The sequence below is a fragment of the Pristiophorus japonicus genome, chromosome 4, assembly GCF_044704955.1.
Source record: "Pristiophorus japonicus isolate sPriJap1 chromosome 4, sPriJap1.hap1, whole genome shotgun sequence".
Lineage (NCBI taxonomy): Eukaryota > Metazoa > Chordata > Chondrichthyes > Pristiophoridae > Pristiophorus > Pristiophorus japonicus.
In genome coordinates this window covers 100,487,470-100,510,175 of record NC_091980.1, presented here as the reverse complement: position 1 = coordinate 100,510,175, position 22,706 = coordinate 100,487,470, and the positions used below count along the sequence as shown (strand labels likewise).

The window sequence follows — 22,706 nt, the reverse complement described above, 5'->3', positions numbered from 1 at the left end:
AGGAAGTGTCCGTTTGAGTTGCATTTCCTGGTGACCTGTTATATAGGGGAGGCCTGATCCCGAGTCTCCTGAGTTGGGATCGCTTAATTCTGGGACTTGAGCACATAATCTAGGCTGACAGACCAGTGTGTGGTACTGTGGGAGTGCCACATTGTCAGAGGTGCCATCCTTCAGATGTTATGTAAATACCAAGATTCCTATGCTTCAGGCACTATTCAAAGAAAAGTATGGACATTTCCTGATGTACTGGAAAACTTTCTTTCCTTAACCAAAAATAGATTCAAAGGGGTATTGATTTCATTGTTATTTGTCAGAACTTGCAGAGTTATCATGGCACCCAAGCTCCCTAAATCAATATTGCACAAACAATTCTTGAAACTGTTCTTGACATAAGGAAATTGTCTGCTGTGTTTGCGGACATAGCTAGGGCTAGTGCAGCAGAAAGTTGCACACAAGTAATTATTTAAAAGCCTCCTTGAAAAAGTGCAACACCTCAACTGAGCCCTGGGAATCCCTGGCCCAAGACCGCACAGCTACGGAGCTACAGAATACCAAAGGGCAGAAAACGCTAGTGGGAGTTGTGTACAGACCACCAAACAGGAGTAGTGAGGTTAGGGACAGCATCAAACAAGAAATAAGGGATGTGTGCAATAAAGGTACAGCAGTAATCATGGGCGACTTTAATCTACATATTGATTGGGCTAACCTAACTGGTAGCAATGCGGTGGAGGAGGATTTCCTGGAGTGTATTAGGGATGGTTTTCTAGACCAATATATCGAGGAACCAACTAGAGGGCTGGCCATCCGAGACTGGGTGATGTGTAATGAGAAAGGACTAATTAGCAATCTTGTTGTGCGAGGCCCCTTGGGGAAGAGTGACCATAATATGGTAGAATTCTTTATTAAGATGGAGAGTGACACAGTTAATTCAGAGACTAGGATCCTGAACTTAAGGAAAGGTAACTTCGATGGTGTGAGACAGGAATTGGCTAGAATAGACTGGCGAGTGATACTTAAAGGGTTGATGGTGGATAGGCAATGGCAAACCTTTACAGATCATATGGACGAAGTTCAACAATTGTACATCCCTTTCTGGAGTAAAAATAAAATAGGAAAGGTAGCTCAACCGTGGCTAACGAGGGAAATTAAGGATAGTGTTAAATCCAGGGAAGAGGCATATAAATTGGCCAGAAAAAACAGCAAACCTGAGGACTTGGAGAAATTTAGAATTCAGCAGAGGAGGACAAAGGGTTTAATTAGGAGAGGGAAAATAGAGTATGAGAGGAAGCTTGCTGGGAACATAAAAATTAACTGCAAAAACTTCTATAGATATGTAAAGAGAAAAAGATTAGTGAAGACAAACGTAGGTCCCTTGCAGTCAGATTCAGGTGAATTTATAATGGGGAACAAAGAAATGGCGGACCAGTTGAACAGATACTTTGGTTCTGTCTTCACGAAGGAAGACACAAATATTCCGTAAATTCTAAGTGACCGAGAGTCTAGTGAGGAGGAGGAACTGAAGGAAATCCTTATTAGTCAGGAAATTGATGGGATTGAAGGCCAATAAATCTCCACGGCCTGATAGTCCGCATCCCAGAGTACTTAAGGAAGTAGCCCTAGAAATAGTGGATGCATTTGTGATCATTTTCCAACAGTCTATCGACTCTGAATTGGTTCCTATGGACTCGAGGGTAGCTAATGTAACACCACTTTTTAAGAAGGGAGGGAGAGAGAAGGCAGTTAATTATAGACCGGTTAGCCTGACATCAGCAGTGGGGAAAATGTTGGAATCAATTATTAAATATGAAATAGCAGCACATTTGGAAAGCAGTGATGGGATCGGTCCAAGTCAGCATGGATTTATGAAAGGGAAATCCTGCTTGACAAATCTTCCAGAATTTTTTGAGACTGTAACTGGTAGAGTGGACAAGGGAGAACCGGTGGATGTGGTGTATTTGGACTTTCAAAAGGCTTTTGACAAGGTCCCATGCAAGAGATTGGTGTGCAAACTTAAAGCACATGGTATTGGGGGTAATGTATTGACATGGATAGAGAACTGGTTGGCAGATAGGTAGCAAAGAGTCAGGATAAACTGATCCTTTTCAGAATGGCAGGCAGTGACTAGTGGGGTGTTGCAGGGCTCCGTGCTGGGACCCCAGCTCTTTACAATATACATTAATGATTTGGATGAGGGAATTGAGTGTAATATCTCCAAATTTGCAGGTGACACTAAGCTGGGTGGCGGTGTGAGCTGTGAGGAGGACGCTTGGACAGGTTAGGTGAGTGGACAAACGAGTGGCAGATGCAGTATAATGTGGATAAATGTGAAGTTATCCACTTTGGTGGCAAAAACACGAAGGCAGAATATCTGAATGGCGGAAGATTAGTAAAAGGGGAGGTGCAACGGGACCTGGGTGTCATGATACATCAGTCATTGAAAGTTGGCACGCAGGTACAGTAGGTGGTGAAGAAGGGAAATGGTATGTTGGCCTTCATAGCTAGGGGATTTGAGTATAGGAGCCAGGGAGGTCTTACTGCAGTTGTACAAGGCCTTAATGAGGCCTCACCTGGAATATTGTGTTCAGTTTTGGTCTCCTAATCTGAGGAAGGATGTTCTTGCTATTGAGGAAGTGCAGCGAAGGTTCACCAGACTGATTCCAGGGATAACAGGATTGACATATGAGGAGAGACTGGATCAACTGCGCCTGTATTCACTGGAGTTTAGAAGGATGAGACGGGATCGCATAGAAACATATAAAATTCTGACGGGACTGGACAGGTTAGATGCAGGCAGAATGTTCCTGATGTTGGGGAAGTCGAGAACCAGGGGACATAGTCTAAGGATAAGGGGTAAGCCATTTAGGACTGAGATGAGGAGAAACGTCTTCAGTGAGATGTTAACCTGTGGAATTCCCTACCGCAGAGAGTTGTTGATGCCAGTTCATTGGATATATTCAAGAGGGAGTTAGATATGACCCTGAGGCTAAGCGGATCAAGGCGTATGGAGCGAAAGCAGGAAAGGGGTACTGAGGTGAATGATCAGCCATGATCTTATTGAATGGTGGTGCAGGCTCGAAGGGCCGAATGGCCTACTCCTGCACCTATTTTCTATGTTTCTTTGTTTCTGTGAACATCAGTCATTGTACTTTTGTGCAGCAGAATCTCACACCAAGTCCTGTTCACCCATAACCCCTGTGCTCACTAATCTATATTGGTCCCCGGTATGGCAATGCCTAAATTTTAAAATTCTGGTCCTTGTTTTCAAATCACTCTGTGGCCTCGCACCCGCCTTCTCTCTGTAACTTCCTTTAGCACTATAGACCTGTGATCTCTCTCTGCACTCCACCAATTTCTGGCCTCTTGCACATCTCTGATTTTAATTGCCGGTCGTGCCTTCAGCTGCTTAGACACTAAGCTCTAGAATTCCCTCCCTAAACCTCTGTCTCTACTTCTCCTCCTTTAAGACGTACCTTAATACCTACCTCTTTGACCAAGCTTTTGGTCCACCTGTCCTAATATCTCCTTGTGTGGTTTGGTGTCAAATTTTGTTAACGCTCCTGTGAAGCACCTTGGGATATTTTACTATGTTAAAGGCATAAGTTGCATTTCAAAGTATATAATTGTATGTAAAGCACTTTGTGAGATGTGACTAAGGTGCTATATAAAGTGGTGAGCAGTGGTGCAAGAGGGAGGGATTCAAATTCCTGGGACATTGGAACCAGTTCTGGAGGAAGTGGGACTTATACAAAAGGGACAGTCTGCACTTGGGCAGGACTGAAACTGAAGTTCTGGGGGTAACATTTGCTAATGCAGTTCGGGAGTGTTTAAACTAATATGGCAGGGGGATGGGAATCTATGCAGCGAGACAGGGTGAAGTAATATGGAGTCAGAAACAGAGATGGTGGAAAGGTAAAAAGCAATAGTGGAAGGCCGAGTAAACAAAGGCAAGAAACAAAAAGAGCCACACTACATCATAATTCTAAAGGGAAAAAGGGTGTTAAAAAAGCAAGTCTGAAGGCTTTGTGTCTTTATTGCAAGGAGTATCTGTAATAAGGTGGATGAATTAACTGTGCAAATAGATGTTAACAGATATGATGTGATTGAGATTACAGAGACGTGGCTCCAGGATGATCAGTGCTGGGAACGCAACATCCAAGGGTATTCAACATTCAGGAAAGATAGAATAAAAGGAAAAGGTGGTGGGGTAGCATTGCTGGTTAAAGAGGAGATTAATGCAATAGTTAGGAAGGACATTAGCTTGGATGATGTGGAATCTATATGGGTAGAGCTGCAGAAATTTAGAACTCAGCAGAGGCGGACAAAGGGTTTGATTAGGGCAGGGAAAATAGAGTACGAGAGGAAGCTTGCAGGGAACATTAAGACGGACTGCAAAAACTTCTATAGATATGTAAAGAGAAAAAGGTTAGTAAAGACAAAGTATGTCCCCTGCAGTCAGAATCAGGGGAAGTCATAATGGGGAACAAAGAAATGGCAGACCAATTGAATAAGTACTTTGGTTCGGTATTCACTAAGGAGGACACAACAACCTTCCGGATATAAAAGGGGTCAGAGGGCCTAGTAAGAAGGGGGAACTGAGAGAAATCTTTATTAGTCGGGAAATTGTGTTGGGGAAATTGATGGGATTGAAGGCTGATAAATCCCCAGGGCCTGATGGACTGCATCCCAGAGTACTCAAGAAGGTGGCCTTGGAAATAGCGGATGCATTGACAGTCATTTTCCAACATTCCATAGACTCTGGATCAGTTTCTACGGAGTGGAGGGTAGCCAATGTAACCCCACTTTTTAAAAAAGGAGAGAGAGAGAAAACAGGGAATTATAGACCGGTCAGCCTGACGTCGGTAGTGGGTAAAATGATGGAATCAATTATTAAGCATGTCATAGCAGCGCATTTGGAAAGAGGTGACATAATAGGTCCAAGTCAGCATGGATTTGTGAAAGGGAAATCATGCTTGACAAATCTTCTGGAATTTTTTGAGGATGTTTCCAGTAGAGTGGACAAGGGAGAACCAGTTGATGTGGTGTATTTGGACTTTCAGAAGGCTTTTGACAAGGCCCCACACGAGATTAATGTGCAAAGTTAAAGCACATGGGATTGGGGGTAGTGTGCTGACGTGGATTGAGAACTGGTTGGCAGACAGGAAACAAAGAGTAGGAGTAAATAGGTACTTTTCAGAATGGCAGGCAGTGACTAGTGGGGTACCGCAAGGTTCTGTGCTGGGGCCCCAGCTGTTTACATTGTACATTAATGATTTAGACGAGCGGATTAAATGTAGTATTTCCAAATTTGCAGATGACACTAAGTTGGGTGGCAGTGTGAGCTGCGGAGTGGTTGCTATGAGGCTGCAGAGTGACTTGGATAGGTTAAATGAGTGGGCAAATGCATGGCAGATGAAGTATAATGTGGATCCACTTTGGTGGTAAAAACAGAGACAGACTATTATCTGAATGGTGACAGATTAGGAAAAGGGGAGGCGCAACGAGACCTGGGTGTCATGGTACATCAGTCATTGAAGGGTGGCATGCAGGTACAGCAGGCGGTTAAGAAAGCAAATGGCATGTTGGCCTTCCTAGCGAGGGGATTTGAGTACAGGGGCAGTGAGGTATTACTACAGTTGTACAGGGCCTTGGTGAGGCCACACCTGGAGTATTGTGTACAGTTTTGGTCTCCTAACTTGAAGGATATTCTTGCTATTGATGGAGTGCAGCGAAGGTTCATCAGACTGATTCCCGGGATGGTGGGACTGACATATCAAGAAAGACTGGATCAACTGGGCTTGTATTCACTGGAGTTCAGAAGAATGAGAGGCGATCTCATAGAAACGTTTAAAATTCTGATGGGTTTAGACAGGTTAGATGCAGGAAGAATGTTCTCAATGTTGGGTAAGTCCAGAACTAGGGGTCACAGTCTAAGGATATAAGGGATAAGCCATTTAGGACCGAGATGAGGAGAATCATCTTCACCCAGAGAGTGGTGAACCTGTGGAATTCTCTACCACAGAAAGTTGTTGAGGCCAATTCACTAAATATATTCAAAAAGGAGTTAGATGTAGTCCTTACTACTCGGGGGATCAAGGGGTATGGTGAGAAAGCAGGAATGCGGTACTGAAGTTGCATGTTCAGTCATGAACTCATTGAAGGGCCGAATGGCCTACTCCTGCACCTATTTTCTATGTCTATGTTAAATGCAGGTCTTTTGATTTGAGTGGTGGTATGATTGCTTTGCAGATTTGAATCTATAGATATTTTGCATTTGCATCTGTTTTTGTGCATTACTTTTGTTGAGAAACATGTAACGTCATTTGTTTAGGACCAAGTGGACTTCAGCCAACTGTAAAAGTAAACCCAGTGATGGTACATGATTCAGATAGTGAAGATGAGGATGAATATAATATGGATATCTCTGGTAATCGGAATGGGAATGATACTGGGGATAATTATTTAGATGGTGAGGAAAAGAAGAAAACGACACCTATACTTTGTGAAGGTTCTGGTGAGTGCTGCAGTTGGTGCGCAGAACACTGTGCTTACATTAAATTTTGCTTTTTATTAACTACTGTTTAAAAATTATTTGATTTAAACATGATCAAGATGGCAATTGAAAATTTATAGTTGCATAAGTTGCTGAAGAAGCCTTTTTAATTATTTCATTTTGTAAACATTTTGTGATGAATGAGAAAAATGTACTATACTGACCAGAGTGAAATTCTATATCCAGTGAGAAATGCCTGAGTCTCAATTCACTTGCCATGTGTCTGAATGGAATGACTTTTTTTGTAATCAAAAATGACAATTAGTTTGAATTGAAAATCTAATATTTAGTGTTTGCTGTATGGGCCAGTAAAATGCTTCTCAGAAATTAATAGAAACTGATGTTTCCACTCAGTATTTGCACATTGTTCCTGCCCACAAAATGTTTCTCGACATATTCAATCTAGTTTTCCCTTTTTTCTAATTATCTGATAATGGTCGCGCTCACAGCATTTCTGGAAGTATTCTGCCATTTGCAGAAAACAGAATTTTAGAAAATTAGAAAAACCTTTTTGATTTACATGTGAATCTAACTGGCACTGTTTTAAAAGTGTAAATTTTGAGTTTTATTTACCACAGTTTTTCCTAATGTCTGGCGACCTGTTTTGTTTTATAATATTTTGTCCCAAATTTATTTTCCCAAAGCATAATTGGAGGAACAGGGTATTTGAGTTTTTTAATACAAGTTTTTCAGCTGATTTTCTCATGTAATTGTCATCTATTTTTCTTCCTCTCAATTGCAACGGATATCAGCTTGTTTTGCTCTGTAAATGTTTGATACTGTTGCATTAATAACCAACATATACATGGTTTGAAACTATTCTGATATAGTGCTTAAGTGATTCATTTATTTTATAATGCTATTTTATTTATAGGCATTTGTGGTAAAGGCAAGGCCCCTCTACGGAAAAAGAGCCCAGTTAACCAGTTGGGTCTGCCAAGACCGTCGCAGGTGGAGGAAAGCAGTTGTGAGAAAGGCTGTCAGGTGACCAGTGAACAGATAAAGGCTGATATGAAAGCAGCCAGTGATGTCCCAGAGAGGAACAGGAGCAAAGATGTTTCTTCTGGAACTGGAACAAGTTCCACTCCTTCAGGAACAACCAACTCAAACACTGCTGCATCTTCTCAGAATATAGAATCTAACAGGACAGCCACTGTGAATGGAGGCTGCAGACATTACAATACAGCATATTCATCACGGCCTGGTAGTGGAATTCATGCCTGTTCATGTACTTCACATAGAATTGGAGAAGCTTCTGATAGCAATGAGGGAAACTCAAGGAATAGTTCAGTTCATACTAGCTGCATATGCAACACATCTCAGGTAAATGAAAGCAGGACAGGTGAACGTTCTGAAGTAGATGCGCCTTCCACAAGCAGGACATCTTCTGGTAACTGTGAATTAAATGGACACTGTAACACAGATTCAACCGTATCAGAATTTTCACACAGGAAATCTTCCGCATGTGACCAAGAACAACTAAATGTTAATAATGGAAGGACTAACCATGATGGTGCCAGTGAGGGAGAGAATACTAATCATCGTCCCATGTGCTCTAAAGAGGCCCAGTATGAAGGCTACCCACGCAGACCTGTGACAAGAGCAAGTAGCAAATATAGCCAGGTTCCATTGGTCACAGAGCCAGGTAAACAGCACGCATGAGTGTAAATATTTTGCAATGCATAATACTGAACAATACCTACTGTAGTGTACAGTATTGCGTACAAGACAAATATGGATGAAGGCAATTTAGTCCACCCATACAGACGATAGTTAATCCAATTGGGTAATTCAAAGATTTTCACCACTGTTGTACCCACTGTGTGAAGAAGAACTTCCTGCTATCAGTCCTAGATTTGGCTTTTACTAGCTTGAATCTGTGACTCCTAGTCATGTTCTTACACTTTAGGTCTGAAATATTTTGGATCTACCTTTCCATATTGTTTTACTAGCCATTTAAGATTGAACCTGGGTTGCTCTTTCAAGACGAAAAAGCCTAAGGGGGCAAAATTGGGCTCCTTTGCCCCTCTCGTTAGCGCCTCCAGGGGGCCATAATGTGGCGCAAAAGGGTCACCCTGATCTCCTTCGCCCGGAGTTCGTGACATCATCGGCGTACGTAGCACTCCGGACCTGAAACTGCGTTTCGTCCCGTGCAGCATCGCCGGGCGAAAACGTGGACAGCTGCAGGAGGCGACATCGGGTGGCTGGCCGCTTCGGGGGCAATGCTTAAAGGTGAGGTGGCTGAGGTAAGTTAAAACTTATCTTCTCTCTTGCCGGTTTTTTCGCGGATTCCTGACCCCTCTCCCCTGCGATTGATCAGCTCAGCACTCTGCTTGAGTGCCAGGATGATCGGGTAGGATCGCGGCTGCCGTCGTTTAGAAGGCAAGTTTTTTTTTTCTCTTTGAAGATCCTGCAGCAATAGCCCTTCCTTTTAAGGGAGGGAAGGAGCCTTCCAACGTGGCAGCGCTGCTCCACTGACCACTACTCCTTCCCCCCCCCGGCCCCGCTGCCGATTGCACTCCACGAAAGAAGTGGAGCGCTTGATTTAGCCCTCCACTTCCTTCCTGGAGTACAAATGCTGAATTTTTTAAAAGTTTGCAAACATCAGTGCCTGGCACTAATTTAGCAAGCGCTAGGTTCTCCTAATTAATTGTCTTCAGTTTTACCTCATACCTGAGATTTCTGACACTGGGAACTAGCTTTGTGGCTCTTTGACTGCTTTCAGTGCTGAATGCTCCCTCTAGGTGATTGGAACTGGAATTTAGATGTGGTCTGATCAGTGCAATGATCTGTAAGCATGACTTCCACACTACAGTTTTGGCATTATAGTTCAGCATTCTGTCATTGTTTATTGCTGCTCTGTGGTGATTGAACATATTTAGCTTCAAATCTACTAAGACCCTTTAGATCCCTTAGAAGATGAGAAGGGGGATTTAATAATGGGAAATGTGGAAATGGCTGAGACCTTAAACAATTATTTTGCTTCGGTCTTCACAGTGGAAGACACAAAAACCATGCCAAAAATTGCTGGTCACGGGAATGTGGGAAGGGAGGACCTTGAGATAATCACTATCACTAGGACGGTCGTGCCGGACAGGCTAATGGGACTCAAGGTAGACAAGTCCCCAGGTCCTGATGAAATGCATCCCAAAGTATTAAAGGAGATGGCGGAAGTTATAGCAGATGCATTCGTTATAATCTACCAAAATTCTCTGGACTCTGGGGAGGTACCATCGGATTGGAAAGCAGCTAATGTAACGCCTCTGTTTTTAAAAAGGGGGCAGACAAAAGGCAGGTAACTATAGGCCGGTTAGTTTAACATCTGTAGTGGGGAAAATGCTTGAAGCTATCATTAAGGAAGAAATAGCGAGACATCTAGATAGGAATAGTGCAATCGAGCAGACGCAACATGGATTCATGAAGGGGAAATCATGTTTAACTAATTTACTGAAATTCTTTGAGGATATAACGAGCATGGTGGATAGAGTTGTACCGATGGATGTGGTGTATTTGGATTTCCAAAAGGCATTCAATAAGGTGCTACACAAAAGGTTACTGCAGAAGATAAAGGTACACGGAGTCAGAGGAAATGTATTAGCATGGATCGAGAATTGGCTAACTAACAGAAAGCAGAGAGTCGGGATAAATGGGTCCTTTTCAGGTTGGCAATCGGTGGTTAGTGGTGTACCACAGGGATCGGTGCTGGGACCACAACTGTTTACAATATACATAGATGACCTGGAAGAGGGGACAGAGTGTAGTGTAACAATTTGCCGATGACAAAGATTAGTGGGAAAGCGGGTTGTGTAGAGGACAGAGAGAGGCTGCAAAGAGATTTAGATAGGTTAAGCGAATGGGCTAAGGTTTGGCAGATGAAATACAATGTCGGAAAATGTGAGATCATCACCTTGGGGGGGGGGGGGGGGGAAGAAACAGCAAATGGGAATATTATTTGTGTGGGGAGAAATTACAACATGCTGCGGTGCAGAGGGACCTGGGGGTCCTTGTGCATGAATCCCAAAAAGTTAGTTTGCAGGTGCAGTGGGTAATCAGGAAGGCGAATGGAATGTTGGACTTCATTGCGCGAGGGATGGAGTACAAAAGCAGGGAGGTCCTCTGCAACTGTACAGGGTATTGGTGAGGCCGCACCTGGAGTACTGCGTGCAGTTTTGGTCACCTTACTTAAGGAAGGATATACTAGCTTTGGAGGGGGTACAGAGATGCTTCACTAGACTGATGCTGGAGATGAGGGGGTTACCTTATGATAGATTGAGTAGACTGGGTCTTTACTCGTTGGAGTTCAGAAGGATGAGGGGTGATCTTATAGAAACATTTAAAATAATGAAAGGAATAGACAAGATAGAGGCAGAGAGGTTGTTTCCACTGGTCGGGGAGACTAGAACTAGGGGGCACAGCCTCAAACTACGGGGGGAGCCAATTTAAAACCGAGTTGAGAAGGAATTTCTTCTCCCAGAGGGTTGTGAATCTGTGGAATTCTCTGCCCAAGGGAGCAGTTGAGGCTAGCTCATTGAATGTATTCAAATCACAGACAGATAGATTTTTAACCAATAAGGGAATTAAGGGTTATGGGAAGCGGGCGGGTAAGTGGAGCTGAGTCCACGGCCAGATCGGCCATAATCTTGTTGAATGGCGGAGCAGGCTCAAGGGGCTAGATGGCCTACTCTTTATGTTCTTATGTAAGATTGCTTTCAACATCACCGTGGTTATTTCAATACCATTCATGGAGCATGTATTTAACACATTTTTTCCTTATGTTCAATACTTGACTTTTCACTTGCCATAGTTTTTCTCATGCTGCTTCCTTAGAAATAAAATAGCCCTCTTAGTTTATCATCATTCAATTTGACTCATTTACTTTGGGTGTCTGACCCCAAGTTGATGTAAGTTAGAAACCATGTGGTAACATAACTTCTCTAATTAGTAGTCGCTAATTGCAATCCTTCAGTCAATTTCTAATCCATTTCCAAGCTTCAACCTGCATCCCCTCCACTTTGACCTTAAATATTCGGAGGTTTATGTGCACCACATTATCAGGCTATCTTTCCACAATCCACTCTTGGGTGTCACTTCCTCAAAAAAAGTCAAGAAGGTTCTGGATTCAAGTTGACTGCTGTTTACTAATTATTATAAAACAGATGGTTGTCAAGTTTATTCCTGATAATCCCCTTATTTGACAGGCTATGGAAGTAAGACTAATTAGTCTGTAGTTGCCAATATCTGTTTTATCAATCTTTTTGAAAATGGACACCACTATAAGCCGCCTTCCAATCTGGTAGTACAGGTTGAGCGTCCAAAATTCGGTGAACCGGAATCTGGGTACCGAGCCGATCCGTGGCTGGGTCATCCGGAATCTGGAAAATGTTCTGAAATCCAGACTTTTTTTTAAAAGTCACCACCGCGAGTTGGGCCTAGCGACAGGGAACCCCCCACCCCCTGCACCACCAAGAAAAAATTCCAAAACATTCATAAAACCCTTACCTACTAAATCGCTGAAAAAGAATTAAAAAAATAAAAACTTTAACTTGCCGCCTTTGCGGGTCTTCAATGCCAATTTTTCCCGACCCCTGACCCGGAATCCCCTGACCCGCAGCCGAACCCAGAATCGTCGAACCGCCACCCGTCGGACTCCCCAGGCCCCGCTGCCCCCCACACTAGGCCCAACACGCAGTGAGAATGTTTTTTCTTAAATGTCCAGATTTCGGAACATTTTCTGGATGACCCCGCCACGGATCGGCCTGGATTCCGGAACATTTCGAATTTCAGAATTCCTGATTTCGGATGCTCAACTTGTACTACCAGATTGGAAGGCCGCTGTTGTGGTGTCCATTTTCAAAAAGGTTGATAAAACAGATATAGGCAACTGCAGATTAATTAGTCTTGCTTCAATAGTCTGTCAAATAAGGGGTTTATCAGGAATAAACTTGACCATCATCTGTATTATAATTAGTAAACAGCAGTCAACTTGAATTCAGAACGTCTGACTTTTTTGAGGAAGTGACCGCCCACCAGACTCCCCAGGCCCTGCCACCCCTTACCTCGACCCAGGCATTTCTGGTTTTCGGGACATCAGAAAGACGTTCCGAAATCCGGAAATACCCGAAATCCAGAACGGCCTCGGTCCCGAGGTTTCCGTATTTTGGACGCTCCACCTGTACCTCCCCAGTGTTTCAATAACTCCCTCATAATTATCAACACCTAGCAAATCTTCTTCTGTTCCTCTTGGTACTCTGGTATAAGTACCATACATCTTAAGGGATTTTTGTTTTTGAGGCTATTTCGTTGACGAGGGCATCTCATTTTATATTGAAGTCTTTAACTCTACTTGGCTTATTGCCACTTAGTGAGGGCATGCTGTTCATGGCTTTCCTTGTGAATACTTGGAGAAAGTAATCGTTGAAAATATTAACTATCTGTGCACAGCACCATTTACATCATTTATGGTTCTTATCTTGTCTTTGACTGCCCTCTTATTGTTAAAGTGCAGAAAGAATTTCCTATTTGTAATTGAAGCTGTTTTTTTCCCAGATCTCTCTATCTCTCTGAACAACCTTTTGACATTTCTATATGAAACACTTCACCTTGCTCCCATGGTAATGTAGAAATAGACAAATGTGGTCTTTCAGCTGCTCAGAACAGCCCAAAGTTCCTTACATTTAATGGCCTAGATTTTCCAGGGCCTATGATGGCGTAAGTGCCTTGCAAGTTCCATAACAGCATAAGAAATAGGAGCAGGAGTTAGGCCATTTGGCCCTTCGAGCCTGCTCTGCCATTCAATAAGATCATGGCTGATCTGATCTTGGGCTAGCTCCACTTCACTGCCTGCTCCCCATAACCCTTCACACCCTTATCGGTTAAAATTCTGTCTATCTCCACCATAAATATATTCAATGACCCAGCCTCCACAGTTCTCTGGAGCAGAGAATTCCACAGATTTATGACCCTCTCAGAGAAGAAATTTCTCTTAATCTCAGTTCCAAATGGGTGACCCCTTGTTCTAGATTCCCCCCTCAGTATCTTATGTTTTAATAAGATCACACTTCATTCTTCGAAACGCCAATGAATATAGGCTCAACCTTTCTTCATAAGTCAACCCCCTCATCTCAGGAACCAACTTAGTGAACCTTCTCTGAATTGTCTCCAATGCAAGTATATCCTTCCTTAATTATGGAGACCAAACGACGCAGTACTCAAGTTGTAGTCTCACCAATACCCTGTACAGTTGCAGCAGGACTTCCCTGCTTTTATACTCCATCCCCCTTTCAATAAAGGCTAACATTCCATTTACCTTCCTGATTACTTGCTGTACCTGCATACTATGTGTTTCATGCCCAAGTCCCTCTGCACTGCAGCATTTTGTAATCTCTCTCCATTTAAATAATTTGCTTTTTTATTTTTCCTGCCAAAGTGGATAACCTCTCACTTTCCCACATTATACTCCAAATACTAAATGTTTTCCCACTCACTTAGTCTGTCTATCCCTTTGCAGATTATTTGTGTCCTCCTCATAACTTGCTTTCCCAGCCATCTTTGTATCAACAACAACCTTGGCTACATTACACTCTGTCCCTTCGTCCAAGTCATTAATATAGATAGTAAATAGTTGAGTCCCCAAAACCGATCCCTGTGGCGCCCCATTAGTTATCGTTTGCCAACTGAAAAATGACCCATTTATCCCAACTCTCTTTTCTGTTAGTTAGCCAATCTTCTATCCATGCTAATATATTACTCCCAACCCCGTGAGCTCTTATCTTGTGCAGTAACCTTTTATGTGGCACCTTATCGAATGCCTTCTGGAAATCCAAATACATCACATCCACTGGTTCCCCTTTATCCACCCTGCTCGTTACATCCTCAAAGAACTCCAGCAATTTGGCAAACATGATTTCCCTTTCATAACACCATGCTGATTCTGCTTGACTGCATTATGATTTTGCAAATGTCCTGCTACCACTTCCTTAATAATAGACTCCAGCATTTTCCCAAAGACAGATGTCAGGCTAACTGGTCTATCATTTCCTGCTTTCTGTCTCCCTCCTTTTTTCCAATCTGCTGGGATCTCTTCAGACTCCAGGGAATTTTGGTAGGTTGCAACCAATGCCTCCACTATCTCTGCAGCCACTTCTATTAAGATCCTAGGATGCAGGCCATCAGGTGCAGGGGATTTGTCCACCTTTTAGTTTCATTATTTTACCGAGTACTTTTTCTTTGAAGATCGTGATTGTATTATGTTCCCCCCCTCCCTATAGCCCCTTGATTATCTATTATTGGGATGTTTTAGTGAGTTCTGAAGTGAAGACCAATACAAATATTTATTCAGAGTCTCTGCCATTTCCCTGTTCCCCATTATTAATTCTCCAGTCTCACCCTCTAAGGCCCAACATTTACTTTAACTACCCTCTTTTTATATACCTGCTACAAGCTCTTGCTGTCTGTTTTTATATTTCTTGCTAGTTTACTCTCATAATCCATCTTCTCTCTTTCACATTTTTTTAGTCCTTTGCTTTTTAAAAAAAATTCCCAATTCTCTGGCCTCCCACTAATCTTGGCTACATTGTATTCCATTGTTTTCAATTTGAGACCATCCTTTACTTCTTTAGTTAGCCATGGATGGTTCTCCCTTCTCAAAATCTTTCCTTCTCACTGGAATATATCTCCTTAAATGTCTGCTATTGCTCATCAACTGTCTTACACTTTAATATATTTTCCCAGTCCACTTTAGCCAACTCTGCCTTCATACCTTTGTAGTCGCCTTTATATAATATCAGGACACTGGTTAGAGATCCAACTTTCTCGCCTTCCAACTGAATTTGAAATACAACCATGCTATGATCACTCTTTTCTAGAGGATCCTTTACTATGAGATCATTTATTAATCCTGTCTCATTACACAGTACCAGATCTAAGATAGCCTGCTCCCTGGTTGGTTCCACGACGTACTGTTCAAGGCAACCATCCCGGATACACTCTGAACTCTTCCTCAAGGCTACCTTGACCAATTTGATTTGTCCAATCGCCCATGATTATTGTCATACTTTTCTTACAAGCTTCCATTATTTCTTGATTTCTACTCTGTCCAACAGTGTAGCTACTGTTAGTGGGCCTGTAGACTACGCTCACCAGTGACTTCTTCCCTTTATTATTTCTTATCTCCACCCAAACTGATTCTACATCTTGATCTTCTGAGCCATTATCATTTCTCACCACGGCCCTGATCTCTCCCTTTATTAACAGAGCTAACCCACCTCCTTTTCCTTTCTGTCTATCCTTCTGGAATTTTTTGAGGATGTAACTAGCAGAGTGGACAAGGGAGGACCCGTGGATGTGGTGTATTTGGACTTTCAAAATGCTTTTGACAAGGTCCCACACAAGAGATTGGTGTGCAAAATCAAAGCACATGGTATTGGGGGTAATTTACTGACATGAATAGAGAACTCGTTGGCAGACAGGAAGCAGAGTCGGGATAAACGGGTCCTTTTCAGAATGGCAGACAGTGACTAGTGGAGTGCCGCAGGGCTCGGTGCTGGGACCCCAGCTCTGTACAATATACATTAACGATTTGGATGAAGGAATTGTGTAATATCTCCCAAGTTGGCAGATGACACTAAATTGGGTGGCGGTGTGAGCCGTGAGGAGGATGCCAAGAGTTACTTGGACAGGTTAGGTGAGTGGGCAAATGCATGGCAGATGCAGTATAATGTGAATAAATGTGAGGTTATCCACTTTGGGGGCAAAAACACGAAGGCAGAATATTATCTGAATGGCGGCAGATTAGGAAAAGGGGAGGTGCAACAAGATCTGGGTGTCATGGTTCATCAGTCATTGAAAGTTGGCATGCAGGTACAGCAGGCGGTGAAGAAGACAAATGGTATGTTGGCCTTCATAGCTAGGGGATTTGAGTACAGGAGCAGGGAGGTCTTACTACAGTTATACAGGGCCTTGATGAGACCTCACTTGGTATATTGTGTTCAGTTTTGGTCTCCTAATCTAAGGAAGGATGTTCTTGCTATTGAGGGAGTACAGCGAAGGTTCACCAGACTGATTTCAGGGATGGCTGGACTGAGATATGAGGAGAGACTGGATCAACTGGGCCCTTTATACACGAGTTTAGAAGGATGAGAGGGAATCTCATAAAAAAGTATAAGATTCTGACGGGACTGGACAGGTTAGATGCAGGAAGACTGTTCCCGATGTTGCGAAAGTCCAGAACCAGGGCACACTTAGGATAAGGGGTAGGCTATTTAGGACTGAGATGAGGAGAAACTTCTTCACTCAGAGTTGTTAACCTGTGGAATTCCCTGCCGTAGAGAGTTGTTGATGCTAGTTCATTGGATATAATCAAGAGGGAGTTAGATATGGCCCTTATGGCTAAAGGGATCAAGGGGTATGGAGAGAAAGCAGGAAAGGAGTACTGAGGGAATGATCAGCCATGATATTGAATGGCGGTGCAGGCTCGAAGGGCCGAATGGCCTACTGCACTTATTTTCTATGTTTCCGAATTACCCCTGAATAATCAGTTCCCGTCTTGGTCACCTTGCAAACCACGTCTCTGTAATGGCCATTCATATCTACTTGTGCCATCAACTCATCTATCTTGTTACGTGTTTATGCATGCACTGAGAATCTTGACAGATCCTCCGCATCCCCAGGAAATGGACATTCGCTGGTGGAGAGTTGGGCTATTACTGTCCAGCGATTGCTCTTAGGCCTGGTAAAAGCAGGCAAAAGGCTGCATTTTACCAGCATAAGGATTTAATATTAAAAAATGTTTTAAATTTAAATCATTTTAACCTTCAAAAACCTGTAAAATAAGTTTATTTTTGGCTCCTTGAAAAATGTTTACTTATTTTTCAAAAAATTAAATATTTGATTAAAATTAAGTAAAATACAATTTAATTAAACATTTAAAACAAGTGTATTTTTTTCATTTCAATGTTAAAATGTATTTTTTGGGTGATTCCTATTAAGCTATGGGGATTCCGCATGTAAATGGAATCCCCATAAGCATAATGGGAATCCTCTTTCTGATTCATTGGGCCAATCCACATGATTCCAAGGACACTTGCGTATGCAAAGGTGCCTAGGAGCGCGAGTCTCTGCGGATCCAGGACCATCAGGTAGGGTCGTAGTTTTATTGCGGTTCGGAGGCATCCGCCCGTGGGAAGCCTCCGACTGCAAATTCAGGCTCCCAATGTATTAGTTTTGAAGTGCACTCGCTTATTATGCAGGCAAATATGGCAGCCACTTTACACACAGAAAGGTCTCGCAAACAGCAAGCATTGGAATTATCAGATAATCTGTGTTTGATGGTGTAGTTGAGGGCAGTGAGAGAATTCACTGCTGTACTTTGAATAGTTGATAGCATCTTTTGTATCCACCTGAGCAGGCAGACTGGGCCTTAGTCTAACCTCCTCTAAAAGACAACATGTCTTGGACTGAAGAGGCAGGCTAAATTATATTCTCAAACTTAAGTGGGACTTGAGTTTACAACTTGGAGGTGAGAGGGCTACCAACTGAACTTAGCTAACATTGGTTTTCCTCTTTATTAATTTGTTAATACTGTTAGGCTCATTCCTGGTTATTCTATGCCTGCTAATTCTATATGTATTTTGCTACATGCTTGGCATATATCTATAAAGGTGTTCCACTTGTCTTCACTGAATTGTTGTCAAATAAGTCTTTTCCCCTCCCCCACACCCCAAATCTATTTGCTTATACTATTACCTTGTTGACCAGGATATCTGCAGATCTGACATCTTTGTGATTTACTATTTTTATGAGCTTTTGCAACTTTAATCGGCGCTTGCATTCCCATGCTACTTACTTAACTCATACTTTTACTGCAAATAAAGTGGAGACATTTTTAACAAGCCTAACATTGTAGAGGAATGAACTTCCACGACTCAAGTAACAACTTTTTTATGTTGTGCTACTCATGTCACTCAAAGCCAAAATGTGGCTTCTGATGGTATGCTGACCCAAAGCCTTAAATTCCACTGGCCTTCATTTATCGGTGAACATTGAGATAATCAAGTAAATGGCTGAGCAGTTTTGAATAAAAGTGGCACATTTGTTTCTAATTTATTTAAATTTGAAAGGCAGCTAATATTAAGTAATTCATTGCTGTTCAGGCCAAAGGGAAGAGCCTTCTCCTTGTACACTGCAACCTATTCTTGTTTGATTTCCCCATCACCTGGACTCTAATAACAACGTTGATAATGTTGAAATGTTGTCCTGGGCACTTGTCAACATTTTCAAGGTGTGTGAAAAGACAAAATATTTGACATCTTTTGTTTATGTTCTGGAAAACTATGCTAATTTACTGTGCAAAATTCAAAACTTGGATCACATTTTTGACTTTCCTGTACCACATTTCTACTTTCATTAATTTTCTCCTTTTTTTCAATTATCGCGTGAAATGAGTCATAAAACAGGGTCGTTAAATAGACTAACTTTATCCCCAAGAATTACTTACAGAAATAACTTCTGTTGTAGCATCAGAAATATTTTGCTGAGTTTGTTACTGTTACAGATCTGACAATTTCTAATCCTATAATCAAGCCAGTTCTAGAGATAACTAAAGCCTTGGCCTCTTCCCTCTACTCATGCATTTTCTTGTGAGCACCTCACTTTGTTCCAACCTTCTCTCCTTGTAAAGTGCTAATTTCTGCCCAAAATGTCTTCACTACTTTTCTCCCTCTGCACTGATTGACTTTCAATGTTTAGCTCAACTTTTCTTCCCCCTTATGAATTCACTCGTCTCCTGTCCTCCTTATTATACCTCTCTCAATTCTGTAACCCATATAATCGTGACTACTTTTTTTATTCAAATTCAGATGGAGGGCGAGAAAGTTGGATCTCAAACCAACGTACTAAACTTAAATAAAGGAGACTACAAAGGTATGAAGGCAGAGTTGGCTAAAGTGGACTGGGAAAATAGATTAAAGTGTAGGACAGTTGATGAACAGTGGCATACATTTAAGCAGATATTTTATAACTCTCAAGAAAAATATATTCCAGGAGGAAAGGGTGTAAAAGAAAAGATAGCCATCCGTGGCTAACTAAAGAAATAAAGGATGGTATCCAATTAAAAACACAGGCATACAAAGTGGCCAAAAGTAGTGGGAGGACAGAAGATTGGGAAGCTTTTAAAAGCCAGCAAAGAATGACTTTATAAAAAAAAAATTATTAAGAAAGGGAAGATATACTGTGAAAGTAAACTAGCACGAAATATAAAAGCAGATAGCAAGAGTTTCTAAAGGTATATAAAAAGGCAAAGAGAGTGGCGAAAGTAAATGTTGGTCTCTTAGAGAACGAGACCAGGGAATTAGTGATGAGGAACATGGAGATGGCAGAAACTCTGAACAAGTATTTTGTATCAGTTTTTACAGTAGAGGACACTAAAAATATCCCAACAGTAGATAGTCAAGGGGCTATGGTGGGGAGAAACTTAACACAATCGCTAAGGAGGTGGTACTCAGTAAGATAATGGGACTAAAAGCGGATAAATCCCCTGGACCTGATGGCTTGCATCCTTGGGGTCTTAAGAGAAATAGCGGCAGGGATACTGGATTGGTTGTAATTTAACAAAATTCCCTGGATTCTGGGGAGGTCCCAGCAGATTGGAAAACTGCAAATGCAACACCCCTATTTAAAAAAGGGGACTGACAAAAATCAGGAAACTATAGACCAGTTAGCCCAACATCTGTGGTTGGGAAAATGTTGGAGTCCATTATTAAAGAAGCAGTAGCAGGACATTTGGAAAAGCATAATTCAGTCAGGCAGAGTCAGCGTGGATTTATGAAGGGGAAGTCATGTTTGAGAAATTTGCTGGAATTTTTTGAGGACATAACAAATAGGGTGGATAAAGGGGAACCAGTGGATGTGGTGTATTTGGACTTCCAGAAGGCATTTGACAAGGTGCCACAAGATAAAAGTTCACGAGGTTGGGGTAATATATTAGCATGGATAGAGGATTGGCAAACCAACAGAAAAGAGTCAGGATAAATGGTTCATTCTCGGGTTGACAATCAGTAACTAGTGGGGTGCTGCAGGGATCCGTGCTGGGACCCTAACTATTTACAATCTATATTAACGACTTGGATGAAGGGACCGAGTGTAATGTAACAATGTTTGCTGATGCTACAAAGATGGGAGGAAAAGCAATGTGAGGAGGACACACAAAACCTGCAAAAGGACAGACAGGCTAGATGAGTGGCCAAAAATTTGGCAGCTGAAGTATAATGTTGGAAAGTGTGAGGTTATGCACTTTGGCAAAAAAAAATAGAGGAGTAAGTTATTATTTAAATGGAGAAAAATTGCAAAGTGCTGCAGTACAGCGGGACCTGGGGGTCCTGGTGCATGAAACACAAAAGGTTAGTATGCAGGTACAGCAAATGATCAGGAAGACCAATGGTATCTTGGCCTTTATTGCAAAGCGGGTGGAGTTTTAAAGCAGGAACGTCTTGCTACATACAGTATTGGTGAAGCCACACCTAGAATACTGCGTGCAGTTTTGGTTTCCATATTTAAGAAAGGATATACTTGCTTTGGAGGCAATTCAGAGAAGGTTCACCAGGTTGATTCCAGAGATGAAGCGGTTGACTTATGAGGAAAGGTTGAGTAGGTTGGGCTCTACTCATTAGAATTCAGAAGAATAAGAGGTGATCTTATCGAAATGAGGGGGCTTGATAAGGTAGATGCAGAGAGGATGTTTCCATTGATAGGGGAGACTAGAACTAAGGGGCATAATCTTAGAATAAGGGGCTGCCCGTTTAAAACTGAGATGAGGAGGAATTTCTTCTGTGGAATTCGCTGCCTCAGAGAGCTTTGGCAGCTGGGTCATTGAACAAGTACTTTGGTTCTGTCTTCACAAAGGAAGACACAAATAACCTTCCCGATGTACTAGGGGTCTGAAGGTCTAGTGAGAAGGAAGAACTGAAGGATATCAGGCAGGAAATTGTGTTCGGGAAATTGACGGGATTGGAGGCCGATAAATCCCCAGGGCCTGATAGTCTTACATTCCAGTGTACTTAAGGAAGTGGCCCTAGAAATAGTGGATGCATTGGTGATAATTTTCCAACAATCTATATCGACTCTGGATCAGTTCCTATGGACTGGAGGGTTGCTAATGTAACACCACTTTTTAAAAAAAGGAGGGAGAGAGAAAACTGGTAATTATAGAACAGTTAGCCTGACATCAATAGTGGGGAAAATGTTGGAATCAATCATTAAGGATGAAATAGTAGCACATTTGGAAAGCAGTGATAGGATTGGTCCAAGTCAGCATGGATTTATGAATTCGAAATCATGCTTGACAAATCTTCTGGAATTTTTTGAGGATGCAACTAGTCGAGTGGACAGGGGAGAACCAGTGGATGTGGTGTATTTGGACTTTCAAAAGGCTTTTGACAAGGTTCCACACAAGAGATTGGTGTGCAAAATCAAAGCACATGGTATTGGGGGTAATGTACTGACGTGGATAGAGAACTGGTTGGCAGACAGGAAGCAGAGTGTCGGGATTAACGGGTCTTTTTCAGAATGGCAGGCAGTGACTAGTGGAGTGCCGCAGGGCTCAGTGCTGGAACCCCAGCTCTTTACAATATATATTAATGATTTGGATGATGGAATTGAGTGTAATATCTCCAAGTTTGCAGATGACACTAAACTGGGTGGCGGTGTGAGCTGTGAGGAGGATGCGAAGAGGCTGCAGGGTGATTTGGACAGGTTAGGCGAGTGGGCAAATACATGGCAGATGCAGCATAAATGTGAGGTTATCCACTTTGGGGGCAAAAACACGAAGGCAGAATATTATCTGAATGGCGGCAGATTAGGAAAAGGGGAGGTGCAGCGAGATCTGGGTGTCATGATTCATCAGTCATTGAAGGTTGGCATGCAAGTACAGCAGGCGGTGAAGAAGGCAAATGGTATGTTGGCCTTCATAGCAAGGTGATTTGAGTATAGGAGCAGGGCAGCATTACTGCAGTTGTACAGGGCCTTGGTGAGGCCCTACCTGGAATATTGTGTTCAGTTTTGGTCTCCTAATCTGAGGAAAGACGTTCTTGCTATTGAGGGAATGCAGCGGAGGTTCACCAGACTGATTCCTGGGATGGCAGGACTGACACATGAGGAGAGACTG

General features: G+C 42.4%; 1 protein-coding gene across 7 annotated transcripts in view; it reads left to right on the top strand.

The window, feature by feature from the left end:
* Positions 1 to 22,706, top strand: part of fbxo38 (F-box protein 38) — a 115,623-nt gene that overhangs the window by 62,403 nt on the left and 30,514 nt on the right. For all 7 annotated transcript variants that reach the window (XM_070878461.1, XM_070878462.1, XM_070878458.1 and 4 more), the window contains exons 14-15: positions 6,329 to 6,511; positions 7,425 to 8,195. In XM_070878461.1, coding sequence (XP_070734562.1) covers positions 6,329 to 6,511; positions 7,425 to 8,195 — 954 coding nt within the window. The remainder of the gene's footprint in view (positions 1 to 6,328; positions 6,512 to 7,424; positions 8,196 to 22,706) is intronic.